This window comes from Bombina bombina, chromosome 2, assembly GCF_027579735.1.
Source record: "Bombina bombina isolate aBomBom1 chromosome 2, aBomBom1.pri, whole genome shotgun sequence".
Taxonomy (NCBI): domain Eukaryota; kingdom Metazoa; phylum Chordata; class Amphibia; order Anura; family Bombinatoridae; genus Bombina; species Bombina bombina.
Window position 1 is genome coordinate 20,943,782 of NC_069500.1, and position 21,677 is coordinate 20,965,458.

Consider the following 21,677-nt stretch of genomic DNA (forward strand, 5'->3'; position numbering starts at 1 on the left):
ATGGCGCATTACAAATAAATGGTGACCCTATGTGTAGTGAGAGAGTTATGTTGGCACATTACAAATAAATGGTGACCTTACGTGTAGTGAGAGTTATGTTGGCGCATTACAAATAAATGGTGACCCTATGTGTAGTGAGAGTTATGTTGGCGCATTACAAATAAATGGTGACCTGAGTGTAGTGAGAGAGTTATGTTGGCGCATTACAAATAAATGGTGACCTGAGTGTAGTGAGAGAGTTATGTTGGCGCATTAGAAATAAATGGTGACCTGAGTGTAGTGAGAGATATGTTGGCGCATTACAAATAAATGGTGACCCTATGTGTAGTGAGAGTTATGTTGGCGCATTACAAATAAATGGTGACCTAAGTGTAGTGAGAGTTATGATGGCGCATTACAAATAAATGGTGACCCTATGTGTAGTGAGAGAGTTATGTTGGCGCATTACAAATAAATGGTGACCTAAGTGTAGTGAGAGTTATGTTGGCGCATTACAAATAAATGGTGACCCTATGTGTAGTGAGAGATATGTTGGCGCATTACAAATAAATGGTGACCCTATGTGTAGTGAGAGTTATGTTGGCGCATTACAAATAAATGGTGACCCTATGTGTAGTGAGAGTTATGTTGGCGCATTACAAATAAATGGTGACCTAAGTGTAGTGAGAGTTATGTTGGCGCATTACAAATAAATGGTGACCTGAGTGTAGTGAGAGAGTTATGTTGGCGCATAACAAATAAATGGTGACCCTATGTGTAGTGAGAGAGTTATGTTGGCGCATTACAAATAAATGGTGACCCTATGTGTAGTGAGAGTTATGTTGGCGCATTACAAATAAATGATGACCCTATGTGTAGTGAGAGTTATGTTGGCGCATTACAAATAAATGGTGACCTAAGTGTAGTGAGAGAGTTATGTTGGCGCATTACAAATAAATGGTGACCTGAGTGTAGTGAGAGAGTTATGTTGGCGCATAACAAATAAATGGTGACCCTATGTGTAGTGAGAGAGTTATGTTGGTGCATTACAAATAAATGGTGACCCTATGTGTAGTGAGAGTTATGTTGGCGCATTACAAATAAATGGTGACCCTATGTGTAGTGAGAGTTATGTTGGCGCATTACAAATAAATGGTGACCCTATGTGTAGTGAGAGAGTTATGTTGGCACATTACAAATAAATGGTGACCTAAGTGTAGTGAGAGAGTTATGTTGGCGCATTACAAATAAATGGTGACCCTATGTGTAGTGAGAGAGTTATGTTGGCGCATTACAAATAAATGGTGACCTAAGTGTAGTGAGAGATATGTTGGCGCATTACAAATAAATGGTGACCTAAGTGTAGTGAGAGATATGTTGGCGCATTACAAATAAATGGTGACCCTATGTGTAGTGAGAGATATGTTGGCGCATTACAAATAAATGGTGACCTAAGTGTAGTGAGAGAGTTATGTTGGCGCATTACAAATAAATGGTGACCCGAGTGTAGTGAGAGTTATGTTGGCGCATTACAAATAAATGGTGACCTTATGTGTAGTGAGAGAGTTATGTTGGCGCATTACAAATAAATGGTTACCCTATGTGTAGTGAGAGAGTTATGTGGGCGCATTACAAATAAATGGTGACCCTATGTGTAGTGAGAGAGTTATGTTGGAGCATTACAAATAAATGGTGACCTGAGTGTAGTGAGAGATATGATGGCGCATTACAAATAAATGGTGACCCTATGTGTAGTGAGAGAGTTATGTTGGCGCATTACAAATAAATGGTTACCCTATGTGTAGTGAGAGAGTTATGTTGGCGCATTACAAATAAATGGTTACCCTATGTGTAGTGAGAGAGTTATGTTGGCGCATTACAAATAAATGGTGACCTAAGTGTAGTGAGAGTTATGTTGGCGCATTACAAATAAATGGTGACCTTATGTGTAGTGAGAGAGTTATGTTGGCGCATTACAAATAAATGGTTACCCTATGTGTAGTGAGAGAGTTATGTTGGCGCATTACAAATAAATGGTGACCTTAGTGTAGTGAGAGATATGATGGCGCATTACAAATAAACGGTGACCTAAGTGTAGTTAGAGTTATGATGGCGCATTACAAATAAATGGTGACCCTATGTGTAGTGAGAGTTATGATGACGCATTACAAATAAATGGTGACCCTATGTGTAGTGAGAGATATGTTGGCGCATTACAAATAAATGGTGACCCTATGTGTAGTGAGAGTTATGTTGGCGCATTACAAATAAATGGTGACCCTATGTGTAGTGAGAGTTATGTTGGCGCATTACAAATAAATGGTGACCTAAGTGTAGTGAGAGTTATGTTGGCGCATTACAAATAAATGGTGACCTGAGTGTAGTGAGAGAGTTATGTTGGCGCATAACAAATAAATGGTGACCCTATGTGTAGTGAGAGAGTTATGTTGGCGCATTACAAATAAATGGTGACCCTATGTGTAGTGAGAGTTATGTTGGCGCATTACAAATAAATGATGACCCTATGTGTAGTGAGAGTTATGTTGGCGCATTACAAATAAATGGTGACCTAAGTGTAGTGAGAGAGTTATGTTGGCGCATTACAAATAAATGGTGACCTGAGTGTAGTGAGAGAGTTATGTTGGCGCATAACAAATAAATGGTGACCCTATGTGTAGTGAGAGAGTTATGTTGGTGCATTACAAATAAATGGTGACCCTATGTGTAGTGAGAGTTATGTTGGCGCATTACAAATAAATGGTGACCCTATGTGTAGTGAGAGTTATGTTGGCGCATTACAAATAAATGGTGACCCTATGTGTAGTGAGAGAGTTATGTTGGCACATTACAAATAAATGGTGACCTAAGTGTAGTGAGAGAGTTATGTTGGCGCATTACAAATAAATGGTGACCCTATGTGTAGTGAGAGAGTTATGTTGGCGCATTACAAATAAATGGTGACCTAAGTGTAGTGAGAGATATGTTGGCGCATTACAAATAAATGGTGACCTAAGTGTAGTGAGAGATATGTTGGCGCATTACAAATAAATGGTGACCCTATGTGTAGTGAGAGATATGTTGGCGCATTACAAATAAATGGTGACCTAAGTGTAGTGAGAGAGTTATGTTGGCGCATTACAAATAAATGGTGACCCGAGTGTAGTGAGAGTTATGTTGGCGCATTACAAATAAATGGTGACCTTATGTGTAGTGAGAGAGTTATGTTGGCGCATTACAAATAAATGGTTACCCTATGTGTAGTGAGAGAGTTATGTGGGCGCATTACAAATAAATGGTGACCCTATGTGTAGTGAGAGAGTTATGTTGGAGCATTACAAATAAATGGTGACCTGAGTGTAGTGAGAGATATGATGGCGCATTACAAATAAATGGTGACCCTATGTGTAGTGAGAGAGTTATGTTGGCGCATTACAAATAAATGGTTACCCTATGTGTAGTGAGAGAGTTATGTTGGCGCATTACAAATAAATGGTTACCCTATGTGTAGTGAGAGAGTTATGTTGGCGCATTACAAATAAATGGTGACCTAAGTGTAGTGAGAGTTATGTTGGCGCATTACAAATAAATGGTGACCTTATGTGTAGTGAGAGAGTTATGTTGGCGCATTACAAATAAATGGTTACCCTATGTGTAGTGAGAGAGTTATGTTGGCGCATTACAAATAAATGGTGACCTTAGTGTAGTGAGAGATATGATGGCGCATTACAAATAAACGGTGACCTAAGTGTAGTTAGAGTTATGATGGCGCATTACAAATAAATGGTGACCCTATGTGTAGTGAGAGTTATGATGACGCATTACAAATAAATGGTGACCCTATGTGTAGTGAGAGATATGATAGCGCATTACAAATAAATGGTGACCTGAGTGTAGTGAGAGAGTTATGTTGGCGCATTACAAATAAATGGTGACCTAAGTGTAGTGAGAGAGTTATGTTGGCGCATTACAAATAAATCGTGACCTGAGTGTAGTGAGAGTTATGTTGGCGCATTACAAATAAATGGTGACCTGAGTGTAGTGAGAGTTATGTTGGCGCATTACAAATAAATGGTGACCTGAGTGTAGTGAGAGAGTTATGTTGGCGCATTACAAATAAATGGTGACCTAAGTGTAGTGAGAGAGTTATGTTGGCGCATTACAAATAAATCGTGACCTGAGTGTAGTGAGAGTTATGTTGGCGCATTACAAATAAATGGTGACCTGAGTGTAGTGAGAGTTATGTTGGCGCATTACAAATAAATGGTGACCTGAGTGTAGTGAGAGAGTTATGTTGGCGCATTACAAATAAATGGTGACCCTATGCGTAGTGAGAGATATGTTGGCGCATTACAAATAAATGGTGACCCTATGTGCAGTGAGAGTTATGTTGGCGCATTACAAATAAATGGTGACCTAAGTGTAGTGAGAGTTATGTTGGCGCATTACAAATAAATGGTGACCTGAGTGTAGTGAGAGAGTTATGTTGGCGCATTACAAATAAATGGTGACCTGAGTGTAGTGAGAGAGTTATGTTGGCGCATTACAAATAAATGGTGACCTGAGTGTAGTGAGAGAGTTATGTTGGCGCATTACAAATAAATGGTGACCTGAGTGTAGTGAGAGAGTTATGTTGGCGCATTACAAATAAATGGTGACCCTATGTGTAGTGAGAGAGTTATGTTGGCGCATTACAAATAAATGATGACCCTATGTGTAGTGAGAGTTATGATGACGCATTACAAATAAATGGTGACCCTATGTGTAGTGAGAGTTATGTTGGCGCATTACAAATAAATGGTGACCCTATGTGTAGTGAGAGAGTTATGTTGGTGCATTACAAATAAATGGTGACCTAAGTGTAGTGAGAGTTATGTTGGCGCATTACAAATAAATGGTGACCTAAGTGTAGTGAGAGAGTTATGTTGGCGCATTACAAATAAATGGTGACCTTACGTGTAGTGAGAGTTATGTTGGCGCATTACAAATAAATGGTGACCTGAGTGTAGTGAGAGAGTTATGTTGGCGCATTACAAATAAATGGTGACCTAAGTGTAGTGAGAGAGTTATGTTGGCGCATTACAAATAAATGGTGACCTAAGTGTAGTGAGAGATATGTTGGTGCATTACAAATAAATGGTGACCTTACGTGTAGTGAGAGATATGTTGGCGCATTACAAATAAATGGTGACCTAAGTGTAGTGAGAGATATGTTGGCGCATTACAAATAAATGGTGACCTTACGTGTAGTGAGAGTTATGTTGGCGCATTACAAATAAATGGTGACCCTATGTGTAGTGAGAGATATGTTGGCGCATTACAAATAAATGGTGACCTAAGTGTAGTGAGAGAGTTATGTTGGCGCATTACAAATAAATCATGACCTGAGTGTAGTGAGAGTTATGTTGGCGCATTACAAATAAGTGGTGACCTGAGTGTAGTGAGAGTTATGTTGGCGCATTACAAATAAATGGTGACCCTATGTGTAGTGAGAGATATGTTGGCGCATTACAAATAAATGGTGACCTAAGTGTAGTGAGAGAGTTATGTTGGCGCATTACAAATAAATCATGACCTGAGTGTAGTGAGAGTTATGTTGGCGCATTACAAATAAATGGTGACCTTATGTGTAGTGAGAGAGTTATGTTGGCGCATTACAAATAAATGGTGACCTGAGTGTAGTGAGAGATATGATGGCGCATTACAAATAAATGGTGACCCTATGTGTAGTGAGAGATATGATGGCGCATTACAAATAAATGGTGACCTGAGTGTAGTGAGAGATATGATGGCGCATTACAAATAAATGGTGACCTGAGTGTAGTGAGAGTTATGTTGGCGCATTACAAATAAATGGTGACCCTATGTGTAGTGAGAGATATGATGGCGCATTACAAATAAATGGTGACCTGAGTGTAGTGAGAGTTATGTTGGCGCATTACAAATAAATGGTGACCCTATGTGTAGTGAGAGATATGATGGCGCATTACAAATAAATGGTGACCCTATGTGTAGTGAGAGAGTTATGTTGGCGCATTACAAATAAATGGTGACCCTATGCGTAGTGAGAGTTATGTTGGCGCATTACAAATAAATGGTGACCCTATGTGTAGTGAGAGTTATGTTGGCGCATTACAAATAAACGGTGACCCTATGTGTAGTGAGAGTTATGATGGCGCATTACAAATAAATGGTGACCCTATGTGTAGTGAGAGTTATGTTGGCGCATTACAAATAAATGGTGACCCTATGTGTAGTGAGAGAGTTATGTTGGCGCATTACAAATAAATGGTGACCTAAGTGTAGAGAGAGGTGTGTGAGTGTACATGTGTTTGTGTGAGTGTTTTTTTTTCTTTTTAAGAGGAGGGATAAATAATATAATATATACATTTTCTAATGTATAATATAGCATATATATATATATATATATATATATATATATATATATATATATATATATATATATATATATATATATATTGCAGAATAACACATTCCTTTGTTGTATACATTATTGCAAAATCATGTTTTAAAATCTAATATAAAAATATCTTCCAGTATGAGGAATTTTAGATTTTATCGGGGGATGTGCAATGCTTGTGTTACATATAAATCTATTGTATTATTTATATGTATATAATATTGATTTAAAAATGTGAAGCATGCAATATTTTTCTCCAGATTTTTTTTTTTAAAACAAATGTAATTCTTTTCCAGTGTGTGTGTATATGTGTGTGTATGTATATACATATATATATATGCACACACACACACAACACACAGAGAAAGTCCAGCACTCACTTACAAGCTCTCAGCTAAGATTAAAAGCAAAAATGGAAGGATTAGTTACCTGTGACTCTGGGGACAGCACAGCTTTCTGTGGGTGCTCGTGAGCCCCCAGTGCTGAGCATGTTGCAGGGTCATGGGATGTGTGTCCGGTCCGGTCTAGGAGTGCAGTCCCCTTCCGTGTTTTGTATATTACTGGGGTGATTACATAAGCCTGTGCACCCTTCACTTGTTCCCAGTTTGTTGGATTGAGAGCTTGCATTGTGTGGCTGTTTTAGGGTCCCAGGTTTTTGGAAGGGACCTTGACGTGCTACCTGGGCTTGTCCCATTTGGCCAGATGCGGTAACTAACCCTTCCATTTTTGCTTTTAATCTTAGCTGAGAGCTTTAATTGAGTGCTGGACTTTCTCTGTGTATTGTATTAATTTGTTTTGTAATTTTCCCTATGGTGCTTGCACCCAGACCTGTCTGGGGTTAACTGCCTTTGACTCTGGGGACAGAATAGCTTTCTGTGAGTGCCAGTAAGCACCCAGGGCTGAGCATGTTGCAGGGTCATGGGATGTGTACCCAGTCCCAGTCCAGTTTGAGAGTGCAGTCCCCTTCCATGTTTTGTGTGTATTGCAAGTTGGGGGGGCCCTTCTTGGATTCTTGCACCGGGGCCCTGAGGCTTCTAATTACGCCTTTGCCCTTGGCTGTGGATGTAAATGAGCCTGTAGTCTGAGCTAACTAATCACTGTGTAGAGTGTTGCACGTTTCACTAAACTTACGTATGATGGAAGCACTTCAGCCTCTCAGAGGGAAGTAAAACAAGAACTATTTTCTGCGATATTTTACAGCAAAACCACATAAAATAAATACTAACTATATGCTCTTAGAGATTAAATGTGTAATGTCCTGAGACTGGCTATGGATTTATCATGCACTGGCCATGGCTTTAGTGCTGGCCCCTGCTACCTGAGACTGGCTATGGATTTATCATGCACTGGCCATGGCTTTAGTGCTGGCCCCTGCTACCTGAGACTGGCTATGGATTTATCATGCACTGGCCATGGCTTTAGTGCTGGCCCCTGCTACCTGAAACTGGCTATGGATTTATCATGCACTGGCCATGGCTTTAGTGCTGGCCCCTGCTACCTGAGACTGGCTATGGATTTATCATGCACTGGCCATGGCTTTAGTGCTGGCCCCTGCTACCTGAGACTGGCTATGGATTTATCATGCACTGGCCATGGCTTTAGTGCTGACCCCTGCTACCTGAGACTGGCGATGGATTTATCATGCACTGGCCATGGCTTTAGTGCTGGCCCCTGCTACCTGAGACTGGCTATGGATTTATCATGCACTGGCCATGGCTTTAGTGCTGACCCCTGCTACCTGAGACTGGCTATGGATTTATCATGCACTGGCTATGGCTTTAGTGCTGGCCCCTGCTACCTGAGACTGGCTATGGATTTATCATGCACTGGCCATGGCTTTAGTGCTGGCCCCTGCTACCTGAGACTGGCTATGTATTTATCATGCACTGGCCATGGCTTTAGTGCTGGCCCCTGCTACCTGAGACTGGTTATGGATTTATCATGCACTGGCCATGGTTTTAGTGCTGACCCCTGCTACCTGAGACTGGCTATGGATTTATCATGCACTGGCCATGGCTTTAGTGCTGGCCTCTGCTACCTGAGACTGGCTATGGATTTATCATGCACTGGCCATGGCTTTAGTGCTGACCCCTGCTACCTGAGACTGGCGATGGATTTATCATGCACTGGCCATGGCTTTAGTGCTGGCCCCTGCTACCTGAGACTGGCGATGGATTTATCATGCACTGGCCATGGCTTTAGTGCTGGCCCCTGCTACATACCTCGGTTGCTAATCTTGATGTTCATGGGTAGTTGTGCAGCCATAGCCAGGAGGTTCTGCTGTAGCGCATGCTGCATTATTCTCTGCTGCTCCTCTGACATTAGCGCCATTTTTTTCTCCGGAGGTTCGCCAGATTCCAGCTTTTCTCGCAGCTGCTCCAGGGCAGCCGCCTGCATTGCCACAGCTTGGGCAGCAGCCGCATGATGACCGGGCAAACTGACAGGGAGCGCAATGCGATGAGGGGTACCTGAGTGGTGCATGCTGTCTTCTGCAACAGAAGGAAATAATCATTGTTACAAAACTGATGTTTATTCATTGTCATATGTATATAAAGCACTGGATATGAAAGAATAACAATTTAATATTAAAGGTATATCAATCATTTAGGGCCAGATTTAATGTGGAGCGGTATTTAATGCTCTCGCTCAAGCGCTGACGCCGTTAGAAGTAAGCTTTGTGCGCGCGTCAGGTAGTGCTCGTATTACAAGTTGAAAGTAAAGAGTTGTTGCTTGTGCGCTAATCTGATAATGTATTTCCCTATAGAAGTTAATGGAGCGAAAAAGTGAGAAAAATACCTAACAACGTACTTGAGTGCAAACCTGATCACATATTCTCAAGTGCGCTGACCTAACATGAAAATATGAATCATTCACATTCCAATGTTCTTCACCTAGAAGAATAAGTTCTATTTATTCATAAATACATATTTCTACATATATCCAATGGTATTTTGGTACAATATATATCTATACCTATATATACATGATTATATATACTGTAGGTATATATATATATATATATATATATATATATATATATATATATATATATATATATATATATATATAGGAATATATTTTTAAAAATACTTAGAATATATTCCCCTATGTGAAAAACATTGGAATGTGAAGTATTCACAGTAAATGCACAGTATAACACTTTATTAAATATGAATATTGCATAAATATGTTTTTACATGTTTTCATCTACTTGACTCTTAAGGGCTACAATGCACTTATATATATGTGTATATATGTGTGTACATATGTATGTATGTGTTTATATGTCTATATATGTGTCTACATATGTATGTATGTGTTTATATGTCTATATAGGTGTATATATATATGTATGTATGTGTTTATATGTCTATATAGGTGTATATATGTGTATGTATGTGTTTATATGTCTATATAGGTGTGTACATATGTATGTGTTTATATGTCTATATATGTGTGTACATATGTATATATGTGTTTATATGTCTATATATGTGTGTACATATGTATGTATGTGTTTATATGTCTATATATGTGTGTACATATGTATGTATGTGTTTATATGTCTATATAGGTGTATATATATGTATGTATGTGTTTATATGTCTATATAGGTGTATATATGTGTATGTATGTATGTGTGTATATGTCTATATAGGTGTATATATGTGTATGTATGTGTTTATATGTCTATATATGTGTGTACATATGTATGTGTTTATATGTCTATATAGGTGTGTACATATGTATGTGTTTATATGTCTATATATGTGTGTACATATGTATGTATGTGTTTATATGTCTATATATGTGTGTACATATGTATGTGTTTATATGTCTATATATGTGTGTACATATGTATGTGTTTATATGTCTATATAGGTGTATATATATATATATATATATGTATGTGTTTATATGTCTATATATGTGTGTACATATGTATGTGTTTATATGTCTATATATGTGTGTACATATGTATGTGTTTATATGTCTATATATGTGTGTACATATGTATGTGTTTATATGTCTATATATGTGTATATATATATGTATGTATGTGTTTATATGTCTATATATGTGTGTACATATGTATGTATGTGTTTATATGTCTATATATGTGTGTACATATGTATGTGTTTATATGTCTATATATGTGTGTACATATGTATGTGTTTATATGTCTATATAGGTGTATATATATATATATATATATATATGTATGTATGTGTTTATATGTCTATATAGGTGTGTACATATATATGTGTTTATATGTCTATATAGGTGTGTACATATGTATGTGTTTATATGTCTATATATGTGTGTACATATGTATGTGTTTATATGTCTATATATGTGTGTACATATGTATGTGTTTATATGTCTATATGTATATATGTATGTGTTTATATGTCTATATAGGTGTGTACATATGTATGTATGTTTTTATATGTCTATATAGGTGTGTACATATGTATGTGTTTATATGTCTATATATGTGTGTACATATGTATGTGTTTATATGTCTATATGTATATATGTATGTGTTTAAATGTCTATATAGGTGTGTGCATATGTATGTATGTGTTTATATGTCTATATAGGTGTGTACATATGTATGTGTTTATATGTCTATATAGGTGTGTACATATGTATGTGTTTATATGTCTATATATGTGTGTACATATGTATGTGTTTATATGTCTATATATGTGTGTACATATGTATGTGTTTATATGTCTATATATGTGTGTACATATGTATGTATGTGTTTATATGTCTATATATGTGTGTACATATGTATGTATGTGTTTATATGTCTATATATGTGTGTACATATGTATGTGTTTATATGTCTATATATGTGTGTACATATGTATGTGTTTATATGTCTATATATGTGTGTACATATGTATGTGTTTATATGTCTATATATGTGTGTACATATGTATGTATGTGTTTATATGTCTATATATGTGTGTACATATGTATGTATGTGTTTATATGTCTATATATGTGTGTACATATGTATGTGTTTATATGTCTATATATGTGTGTACATATGTATGTGTTTATATGTCTATATATGTGTGTACATATGTATGTGTTTATATGTCTATATATGTGTGTACATATGTATGTATGTGTTTATATGTCTATATATGTGTGTACATATGTATGTGTTTATATGTCTATATATGTGTGTACATATGTATGTATTTATATGTCTATATGAATATATGTATGTATCTCTATGTTAAAGCCCTTTTCAGCCTTTGAGACCTCATATCTTTAAACCCTTATAATTTTTTTGTGCAATATTTTTTTAAATAGTTTTTATGAGATTGTGTTATTATGAGTGTAACTGTTCTTCTAAGTGTATTTTTGATGTGTTTTGTGACACTTTTTGCTTTGCATTACAGTTAACCAGAGTTTTGAGGACAAGCAATCCCCACGCACATTTACTTCAAATGCACTCAAGCGATTGCGTTTACTTTCAACTTGTAATACAAGCAATACACCCGATGCACACAAATACCCACGGTAAACTCCTTTTCACTCGTGTGTAACTGTTTGCGCTCCACTCATAATCTGGCCCTTAATCTGTTGCAATTTAAGGATGACATTTTAATATGTATTATGGTCTTTTGTTTATTTTCTAAAAATTGATGTTTTTTGCACTAAAATATTGTGACTGTTCACCAATTTCCAATACATTTAATACTCTGATGCTGGTATAAAATGTAATTGGGAACACATTAAGGAGTATAATTACATGACAGTGCCCCTTTAAGTGGAAACTGTTTCTCTTTCAATTAAAGCTAACAAACAATTGTGCACATCTGATACTAAAGTACACATTGCTCATTGGCTAACAAAGACAACTCCCTCAGATCTATTGCTGCCTGTAATATTTACAGTCTCTGCTCCCAGTAATGTGCTGTAATTTCTAATATCAGCGTCAGGATGTGCACAGAATACCCCGCTGTATCTCAGCAGTTATCCAAAGGTCACATGATGAATTTACCGCATCAGATGAAAAAATAAGGAGACAATAATTTAGCTTTATCTCTAACCTTAAAGGGACATGAATCCCAAAATGTAATTCAGATAGAGAATACAATTTAAAAAAAGAAATGTAAAAATAGAAATACATTGGAAGTTCTATCTGAATCATGAAAATGTGTTGTGGGGTTTTATGTCCCTTTAATGGTTGAAATGATATATATTCAATTCTGCTTTTAATTGTTTGCCCATATTGCTATGTCAGATGAAAGTGTATGTGCAAAGAGAAAATAACACAAGGAAACAGCTATAAAGTAATGTTATAAAATAAATGACAGTTCTGCATTTACAGGAATAGTGTCTGTGGCAAGTAAACTACAAACAATATGTTACAATCCGTTTACCAAGATGCCTTCTGCTATTGCTCTGGGTCTTTTCTACATGTCAGCTTTTTTGGGGGTTTGACCCAGTTGCTGGGTCATAAAACCCCCCAGCAGTTCTGTTTATTTTCACTACTTATGTCACACATAAGCGTATAGGCAAATGAGGCCATTCTTATTGTAAAACAAATACTCCCCTTGCTGTTATTGAATGCCCCAACGGAATGTTAACATTCAAATACCAAAAATAACAGTAAAATATTGAATTTTAACATCCAATATCAATTATAACATTTGAATATCAAATGTAGGTTTTGCATATTATATTATATAGAATATTTGAATGTTAATTTGTTATTCAAATGTGATATTTGACAATCAAACGCTACATTCGATTAAAGCAGCATTTTCTTTGCTGGATGTTCCCCTGTCATTTCACGTTCATTTAGAACAAATACATGAAACGTACATTATCCTTAATAAATATGACAAAATATTCACTTATTCTTGTCCAATCCCTAATACCAATCAACTCCCACGCGATTTATCCGATATAACAGCAGCGTGCAGAGGTTTATTATGAAAAGCTGCTGTTACAATAAGAAGTAGCCTCTTGTAAGTGATGTGGAAATTACCTCTTTTGATAGTGGAAATATGGTTGCTGTGCCCTCCGTTGTGTGCCGACACTGGCAGCTGGCTCATGCCGAGCTTTGGTGAGGTCAGGATATTTGGGGTCCCTACAGGGGAGTAACTGAAGAGGCCGGAGCCAAAGCTCTGTCTTCTGCCTTCCCTTCTGTTGCTGTCGATAGCTGCCTGGAGCTCTCCCGGGGAGCTTAGTCCTCTCTTCTCACATTCATAGGGATAAAGATACTTCATATATCTGAAACACGGAAAATGAACAAAGTTGCCTCATTATAACACAGGGTGGTGGATACATTATATCACCTCCCAGCAGAGGTGGGCATGGATAACACTTGGAATATGCTTGGGATAGACACGCTTTGGTTATGCTTGGGATACACAAGCTTTGTTTATGATTGGGATAGACACGCTTTGGTTATGCTTGGGATAGACATACTTTGGTTAAGCTTGGGATAGACATGCTTTGGTTAAGCTTGGGATAGACATGCTTTGGTTAAGCTTGAGATAGACACGCTTTGGTTACGCTTGGGATAGACATGCTTTGGTTAAGCTTGGGATAGACATGCTTTGGTTACGCTTGAGATAGACACGCTTTGGTTACGCTTGAGATAGACACGCTTTGGTTACTCTTGAGATAGACACGCTTTGGTTATGCTTGGGATAGACATACTTTGGTTATGATTGGGATAGACACGCTTTGGTTATGCTTGGGATAGACATGCTTTGGTTAAGCTTGGGATAGACACACTTTGGTTAAGCTTGGGATAGACACACTTTGGTTAAGCTTGGGATAGACACACTTTGGTTAAGCTTGGGATAGACACACTTTGGTTACGCTTGGGATAGACATGCTTTGGTTAAGCTTGGGATAGACATGCTTTGGTTATGCTTGGGATAGACACGCTTTGGTTATGCTTGGAATAGACAAGCTTTGGTTACACTTGGGATAGACACGCTTTGGTTAAGCTTGGGATAGACACGCTTTGGTTAAGCTTGGGATAGACACACTTTGGTTAAGCTTGGGATAGACACACTTTGGTTAAGCTTGGGATAGACACACTTTGGTTAAGCTTGGGATAGACATGCTTTGGTTAAGCTTGGGATAGACATGCTTTGGTTATGCTTGGGATAGACACGCTTTGGTTATGCTTGGAATAGACACGCTTTGGTTACACTTGGGATAGACACGCTTTGGTTAAGCTTGGGATAGACACGCTTTGGTTATGCTTGGGATAGACACGCTTCGGTTAAGCTTGGGATACACACGCTTTGTTTACGCTTGGGATAGACACGCTTTGGTTAAGCTTGGGATAGACATGCTTTGGTTAAGCTTGGGATAGACACGCTTTGGTTATGGTTGGGATAGACGCGCTTTGGTTATGCTTGGGATAGACACGCTTTGGTTAAGCTTGGGATAGACACGCTTTGGTTAAGCTTGGGATAGACACGCTTTGGTTAAGCTTGGGATAGACATTCTTTGGTTATGCTTGGGATAGACACAATTTGGTTATGCTTGGGATAGACATTGTTTGGTTAAGCTTGGGATAGACATGCTTTGGTTAAACTTGGGATAGACACGCTTTGGTTAAGCTTGGGATAGACACTCTTTGGTTATGCTTGGGATAGACACGCTTTGGTTAAGCCTGGGATAGACATGCTTTGGTTAAGCTTGGGATAGACACGCTTTGGTTACGCTTGGAATAGACACGCTTTGGTTAAGCTTGGGATAGACACGCTTTGGTTAAGCTTGGGATAGACACGCTTTGGTTAAGCTTGGGATAGACACACTTTGGTTAAGCTTGGGATAGACACACTTTGGTTAAGCTTGGGATAGACACACTTTGGTTAAGCTTGGGATAGACACACTTTGGTTAAGCTTGGGATAGACATGCTTTGGTTAAGCTTGGGATAGACACGCTTTGGTTATGCTTGGGATAGACACACTTTGGTTAAGCTTGGGATAGACACGCTTTGGTTAAGCTTGGGATAGACATGCTTTGGTTAAGCTTGGGATAGACACACTTTGGTTAAGCTTGGGATAGACACACTTTGGTTAAGCTTGGGATAGACACGCTTTGGTTAAGCTTGGGATAGACACGCTTTGGTTATGCTTGGGATAGACACGCTTTGGTTACACTTGGGATAGAAACGCTTTGGTTACGCTTGGGATAGACACGCTTTGGTTATGCTTGGGATAGACACTCTTTGGTTACACTTGGGATAGAAACGCTTTGGTTAAGCTTGGGATAGACACGCTTTGGTTACGCTTGAGATAGACACGCTTTGGTTAAGCTTGGGATAGATATGCTTTGGTTAAGCTTGGGATAGACACGCTTTGGTTAAGCTTGGGATAGACACGCTTTGGTTAAGCTTGGGATAGACACGCTTTGGTTAAGCTTGGGATAGACACACTTTGGTTAAGCTTGGGATAGACACGCTTTGGTTATGCTTGGGATAGACACGCTTTGGTTAAGCTTGGGATAGACACGTTTTGGTTATGCTTGGGATAGACACACTTTGGTTAAGCTTGGGATAGACATGTTTTGGTTAAGCTTGGGATAGACACGCTTCGGTTAAGCTTGGGATACACACGCTTTGTTTACGCTTGGGATAGACACGCTTTGGTTAAGCTTGGGATAGACATGCTTTGGTTAAGCTTGGGATAGACACGCTTTGGTTATGGTTGGGATAGACACGCTTTGGTTATGCTTGGGATAGACACGCTTTGGTTAAGCTTGGGATAGACACGCTTTGGTTAAGCTTGGGATAGACACGCTTTGGTTAAGCTTGGGATAGACACGCTTTGGTTAAGCTTGGGATAGACATTCTTTGGTTATGCTTGGGATAGACACAATTTGGTTATGCTTGGGATAGACATTGTTTGGTTAAGCTTGGGATAGACACGCTTTGGTTAAGCTTGGGATAGACACTCTTTGGTTATGCTTGGGATAGACACGCTTTGGTTAAGCCTGGGATAGACACGCTTTGGTTAAGCTTGGGATAGACACGCTTTGGTTACGCTTGGAATAGACAAACTTTGGTTAAGCTTGGGATAGCCATGCTTTGGTTAAGCTTGGGATAGACACGCTTTGGTTAAGCTTGGGATAGACACGCTTTGGTTAAGCTTGGGATAGACACGCTTTGGTTAAGCTTGGGATAGACACGCTTTGGTTAAGCTTGGGATAGACACGCTTTGGTTAAGCTTGGGATAGACACGCTTTGGTTAAGCTTGGGATAGACACGCTTTGGTTAAGCTTGGGATAGACACACTTTGGTTAAGCTTGGGATAGACACACTTTGGTTAAGCTTGGGATAGACACACTTTGGTTAAGCTTGGGATAGACACGCTTTGGTTACGCTTGGAATAGACAAACTTTGGTTAAGCTTGGGATAGCCATGCTTTGGTTAAGCTTGGGATAAACACGCTTTGGTTAAGCTTGGGATAGACACGCTTTGGTTAAGCTTGGGATAGACACGCTTTGGTTAAGCTTGGGATAGACACGCTTTGGTTAAGCTTGGGATAGACACGCTTTGGTTAAGCTTGGGATAGACACGCTTTGGTTAAGCTTGGGATAGACACACTTTGGTTAAGCTTGGGATAGACACACTTTGGTTAAGCTTGGGATAGACACACTTTGGTTAAGCTTGGGATATACACACTTTGGTTAAGCTTGGGATAGACATGCTTTGGTTAAGCTTGGGATAGACATGCTTTGGTTATGCTTGGGATAGACACGCTTTGGTTATGCTTGGAATAGACACGCTTTGGTTACACTTGGGATAGACACGCTTTGGTTAAGCTTGGGATAGAAACGCTTTGGTTAAGCTTGGGATAGACACACTTTGGTTAAGCTTGGGATAGACACACTTTGGTTAAGCTTGGGATAGACACACTTTGGTTAAGCTTGGGATAGACACGCTTTGGTTAAGCTTGGGATAGACACGCTTTGGTTATGCTTGGGATAGACACGCTTTGGTTACACTTGGGATAGAAACGCTTTGGTTACGCTTGGGATAGACACGCTTTGGTTATGCTTGGGATAGACACGATTTGGTTAAGCTTGGAATAGACACGCTTTGGTTATGCTTGAGATAGACACGCTTTGGTTAAGCTTGGAATAGACATGCTTTGGTTATGCTTGGGATAGACACGCTTTGGTTACGCTTGGGATAGACATGCTTGGTTACGCTTGGGATAGACAACCTTTGGTTAAGCTTTGGATAGACACGCTTTGGTTATGCTTGGGATAGACACGCTTTGGTTACACTTGGGATAGACATGCTTTGGTTACGCTTGGGATAGACACGACTTGGTTACGCTTGGGATAGACACGCTTTGGTTAAGCTTGGGATACACACGCTTTGGTTACGCTTGGGATAGACATGCTTTGGTTAAGCTTGGGATAGACACACTTTGGTTAAGCTTTGGATAGACACGCTTTGGTTATGCTTGGGATAGACACGCTTTGGTTACGCTTGGGATAGACATGCTTTGGTTACGCTTGGGATAGACACGACTTGGTTACGCTTGGGATAGACACGCTTTGGTTAAGCTTGGGATAGACACGCTTTGGTTACGCTTGGGATAGACATGCTTTGGTTAAGCTTGGGATAGACACGCTTTGGTTATGCTTGGGATAGACACGCTTTGGTTAAGCTTGGGATAGACACGCTTTGGTTATGCTTGGGATAGACACGCTTTGGTTACACTTGGGATAGAAACGCTTTGGTTATGCTTGGGATAGACACGCTTTGGTTATGCTTGGGATAGACACGATTTGGTTAAGCTTGGAATAGATACACTTTGGTTATGCTTGGGATAGACATGCTTTGGTTAAGCTTGGAATAGACACGCTTTGGTTATGCTTGAGATAGACACGCTTTGGTTAAGCTTGGAATAGACACGCTTTGGTTATGCTTGGGATAGACACGCTTTGGTTACGCTTGGGATAGACATGCTTTGGTTACGCTTGGGATAGACACACTTTGGTTAAGCTTTGGATAGACACGCTTTGGTTATGCTTGGGATAGACACGCTTTGGTTACGCTTGGGATAGACATGCTTTGGTTACGCTTGGGATAGACATGACTTGGTTACGCTTGGGATAGACACGCTTTGGTTAAGCTTGGGATAGACACCCTTTGGTTACGCTTGGGATAGACATGCTTTGGTTAAGCTTGGGATAGACACGCTTTGGTTATGCTTGGGATAGACACGCTTTGGTTAAGCTTGGCATAGACACTCTTTGGTTACGCTTGGGATAGACACGCTTTGGTTACGCTTGGGATAGACACAACTTGGTTACGCTTGGGATAGACACGCTTTGGTTAAGCTTGGGATAGACACACTTTGGTTAAGCTTGGGATAGACACGCTTTGGTTAAGCTTTGGATAGACAACGAGTAACAATGATGATAGGGGAAAGGACACAACTTAAAAGGAAACTGTATCTTTGTTCCCTTCAGTTCAATATTTGTATTTGATTCTTTATATAAATGGACAGGACTCAGAGATGGAGTAAGACACAGATTAAACTGTGCTGGAGTAAGCTTTACTATATATTATACTATTTACACAATATACAGAGACAGAAGAGAAGCTCAGCTGTTCAAATGCTTAAAGGGACATTTAAGACAAAATAAACTTTTATAATTCAGATAGAGCAGCAGAAAGACACTTTCCAATTTACTTCCATTATCAAATTTTGCACAGTCTTTTTTATATTCACACTTTTTGGCAAACAAGATCCTACAGAGCATGTGCACAAGCTCACAGGGTATAAGTATACTAGTCTGTGATTCACATGATACAGGGGGCCGAAAAATGGGAGAAAAAATCTACTGCTTATTTGAAATTTAGAGAAGGTGTTACAGCATTGTCTATTTATTATGCACTTGTTAATTATGCAATTCTACTACATTGAGCGGTCCTTTAAAGAGAAAAAGATAAATAAGCTTTATTTAGAACCACAAGTGTTACATAATAGTTGTATATATTGTATATGTTATATTGGAATACTGGAGCTATATTAACATCTATGTAACTTTTAAGACACAATGACCATGGTGTTTAATATATAATGTAAAGGCCAGTGCATTCATCACTAATATAGTCATACAGGGATAGCTCATGTAAATACGAGTAATCAGTGGGATCCCTGTGCACCACATGTGATGTACAAACAGGTACTGTACTAATGCCCATGGTACTCACTGGGTACGGAGCGTGAAGGCCGCGCTGGTGATGGATGTGGGTAGGCTGAGGCCTTTTGTGATTTCCCTCCAGATTTTCTTGTTGATCACCTCCACCAACCCTCCCTTCTCCGTCACCAGCCTGTAGAGCATGTAAAGGTCCAGGACTTGCTTGGCCATGATGGGGATTCGGTTTACAGGGGTCCCTGCAATACAAGGACAACAGCCATGAATGAAATGTCCTGGGACTTGTGAGGTCAGAAACGGCAACAATATATTATCCTCAAACAACCATGAGGCTGGAAATGCTGAACTGATTTAGATAATAATAAAGCCTGTCCCCAGAAGTATTTAACCCCTTCATGACTGTGACTTACCACGTCATCTAGTGACTCTGTCTGCCATTTTCGGGTAATAATTTGGCACATTTGTTATAAATAACAGATTTGAGCTACATTTGTTCTAAAGAATGTTGAACATTTAACATTTGCAAAACAAACAAACCCTAAAACATATTTTTTCCCTTCAATCAATTTTCAAATATAATATTTAGGGCTAGATTACAAGTGGTGCGCTAATGCGTGCATTCGGGCAATATTGGGCACGGGCACTTGTGTGCATATTACAAGTGGAAAGTAAACACGCGAGCGCAATAGAAGCGCTATGTCCGGTTAGTGCACATGAAGAATTAGTAATCTTAAGGTGCATTATGTAAATATAAAATACTGACTTTTTTTCATAAAAATTATTAATAATTATAGATATTGTAAAAAAAATACATATATATTCTATTATAGATAATAATTATTTTCATTCATATTTTTCATTATTTTATACTTAATGAATTCTTGTGTGCTAATCTGAGATGAGTTATTTTACTTTCAACTTGTAAAAATGTACTTCTGGAGGTTATTGCGTGCGCTAATCTAGCCCAGAATGTTGTATAATCTCAATAACCCAAGTGTGCCAGGGAAAGACAAACTGATCCAGGCGGATAATGAAATAAGTGACCACCAGCACTAAAGAGTTAATCCCATGTAAATAAGTGACCACCAGCACTAAAGAGTTAATCCCATGTAAATAAGTGACCACCAGCACTAAAGAGTTAATCTCATGTAAATAACTGACCACCAGCACTAAAAAGTTAAACCAATGTAAATAGGTGACCACCAACACTAAAGAGTTAAACCCATGTAAATAAGTGACCACCAGCACTAAAGAGTTAAACCCATGTGAATAAGTGACCACCAGCGCTAAAGAGTTAAACTCATGTAAATAAGTGACCACCCGCTCTAAAGAGTTAAACCCATGTAAATAAGTGACCACCACCACTAAAGAGTTAAAGCCATGTAAATTAGTGACCACGCGGACTAAAGAGTTAAAGCCATGTAAATAAGTGACCACCCGCTCTAAAGAGTTAAACCAATGTAAAAAAGTGACCACCACCACTAAAGAGTTAAAGCCATGTAAATAAGTGACCACCACCACTAAAGAGTTAAAGCCATGTGAATAAGTGACTGTGGCAAACCTAGCCACTTCTGGACTATAACGTAAGAAAGGTTGTCTGTGACAGACCCTTCGGTCAGGACTGAAAGTGTTAACTTTATTTTCTAACCACAAGTGGCTGGCTCCAGCTACAATCTAATTAATGCTTAGCATTCTATTGTTTGATCACCCCCAGAGAGAAACGCCTAAGTGATAAGGAGAGTCAAGAGTGTCCTGTGGTTGAAGTGTTTAAGTAATATAATCCTATTGTATCATGTCAAGGGCGCTTCTCCCTTTTATCTAATGTACAACATTCTTTCCACCCCCATCTGGGGGGGGGGGGTCAAAAACCTGTATAAATCTGTATGCTGCTTTCAAATAAAGTGTTATTCTGTTTAAAACCTGAAAACTGGCTGGGTTGTGAACTGCTGATTCCCTATGCAGGACATTGTTCCCTGGTGTTAACCCTTGGTATCCGGTTGGTACCGTTACAATTGGTGGCAAGCGACGGAATGAACCTTATCGCCCAGAAGAGCAACTACACAAGCCAGTAACCTCAGGAAGAGGGGGATTACT

The 21,677-nt window shown here is 39.0% G+C and overlaps 1 protein-coding gene across 1 annotated transcript in view; it reads right to left on the reverse strand.

The window, feature by feature from the left end:
- Positions 1 to 21,677, reverse strand: part of ARID3C (AT-rich interaction domain 3C) — a 448,387-nt gene that overhangs the window by 31,062 nt on the left and 395,648 nt on the right. Inside the window, exons 4-6 of the mRNA XM_053700979.1 lie at positions 19,639 to 19,822; positions 13,419 to 13,663; positions 8,620 to 8,886 (exon numbers count right to left, since the gene is read on the reverse strand). Of these exons, the coding sequence (XP_053556954.1) occupies positions 8,620 to 8,886; positions 13,419 to 13,663; positions 19,639 to 19,822 (696 nt within the window). The remainder of the gene's footprint in view (positions 1 to 8,619; positions 8,887 to 13,418; positions 13,664 to 19,638; positions 19,823 to 21,677) is intronic.